This window comes from Sinocyclocheilus anshuiensis, unplaced genomic scaffold, assembly GCF_001515605.1.
Source record: "Sinocyclocheilus anshuiensis isolate Anshui unplaced genomic scaffold, SAMN03320099.WGS_v1.1 scaffold1599, whole genome shotgun sequence".
Taxonomy (NCBI): domain Eukaryota; kingdom Metazoa; phylum Chordata; class Actinopteri; order Cypriniformes; family Cyprinidae; genus Sinocyclocheilus; species Sinocyclocheilus anshuiensis.
In genome coordinates, this window is record NW_015549671.1 from 549,525 (window position 1) to 551,203 (window position 1,679).

The following is a 1,679-nucleotide window of genomic DNA, read 5'->3' on the forward strand; positions in this document are numbered from 1 at the left end:
CATGATAACACACTCAATCAGTTGAATGAATGACTCAATGACTCACTCGTCAAGTGACTTACTGGTAGTTTAGTTGAGAAGTATTTTGAAAAGTATGCATTTTTCATCTCAACATTTCTTATTTGTATACTCATAAATGCATTTAAAACATTAATCTCATAACATTATTTATTGCAGTTGTAATTATTGTTATTTGCAGTGTAAATTATTTAATCTGACTGGTAGCAGCCCGATAGTGTATATTGAATTTATTGATAAGTTGTAATAATAATAATATTACAATTATTATATTATTATATTATAATTATTATAATAATAATAATAATGTAAGATGATGCATACATCTAAAAAGGTTAAAAATAGGACTTTGTAAAGGTAAATATGCAGATTTAAGTATGTAAAAGCTGATAGAACACTGATGAAAATATTGCTTCAGAATAAATTGTTTACTCCACCAAAAATCTCAGTGATGCAGTTATTTTGCAGGGATATTTTGTATGGAATATTGTCTGTTGACATGAAAAGTTCACTGTATATCATAGTAATAAATATAATTTATTACAGCAATGATATTTTGTTTTCTCTTTAATTTATACACATTAAATATCACATATATGTATGTAATAAAATGTGTATTTCCATTACAGGTTTAGGTCTTAAATTTCATATAAGGTGGCATTAAAAAGGTCTTAAAAAGTCTTAAATTTAACTTGTTCATGTCTGCAGAAACCCTGGGGCCACTATTGCCTCCAGTCTGAAAATAGCCTCTCTTGTTGTTCTATGCTTCCCCCTACTGGTAATTTAACCTCTCTAAATTCATTTGATATTTTTATGTAGTATTCCTTATAAATGGCTGATCTGTAGAATGAGCCTATCTTTTTCCAGAAAACTTACGTTCTTAGTACCCATTTCCCAACTCTTCCAATATTATGATTCAGTTTGTGATGCTTTCCAACTTTGTCACATGCTGCTTTAAAAATTTAATTGAATTAATGTGCCATTAGTTTAAACGTATTGTAATCTAACTAAGGTGAAATCAACCCCTTGAACCAGTATAAGTGAGGAATTAAGCATGCAGGAAGTTTTCCTAATCCTCAGTTTTTGTGATTTTTTTTGAGGTTTTGATACCTGTACAGAGATGTTGCATTAACCCTAAATTAATTAAATAACCTTAAACATAGCGATTATGCCTCAGGGCATGCTCGTCCTAGTTTTAATCCCATTTTAGTTTCTGTGCTCAATTGCCATCTGCCACACTTCTTCTGTAAGAAAACTTCCATACAGGGTGGCCAAGTCTACAAAAAAAAAAAATAATAAAATAAAAAATGTAGTTTTATTGCTGCCAATATATATAAAAAGTTTATACACTTTCACTACTTGCTTGTGCAGGACTGTATTTCAAGATGCTTTTTGTGTAGCTTTTAATTATAATGTGAATTTTTCAACTTTCCTTTTTCTTATTTTTCCTGTCTCCTACTTTTGATTATGTATTGATGTATTAGTTTTGCTAATAATAAGTGCTGTGTGAATTTTATGTATCAAATCTTTTTCTTTTTTTTGCAGACAATAATGCATTGGAAAAGCCCCATGCCCTAAAAGAATTTTGAGAGCACCAACGGCACTCTGAGGGCCAACCAGGACTCTATCCCAGCACATTTTACCTCCAGATCTGACGTGTG

At 30.5% G+C, this 1,679-nt stretch overlaps 1 protein-coding gene across 1 annotated transcript in view; it reads left to right on the forward strand.

Moving 5' to 3' along the window:
- The window catches only part of LOC107660324 (activated CDC42 kinase 1-like), a 50,280-nt gene extending 48,608 nt beyond the window's left edge, over positions 1-1,672 (forward strand). The window contains exon 15 of the mRNA XM_016449614.1: positions 1,564-1,672. Within this exon, the coding sequence (XP_016305100.1) occupies positions 1,564-1,570 (7 nt within the window). The 3' untranslated portion in view covers positions 1,571-1,672. The remainder of the gene's footprint in view (positions 1-1,563) is intronic.
- Positions 1,673-1,679: the final 7 nt, after the last annotated feature.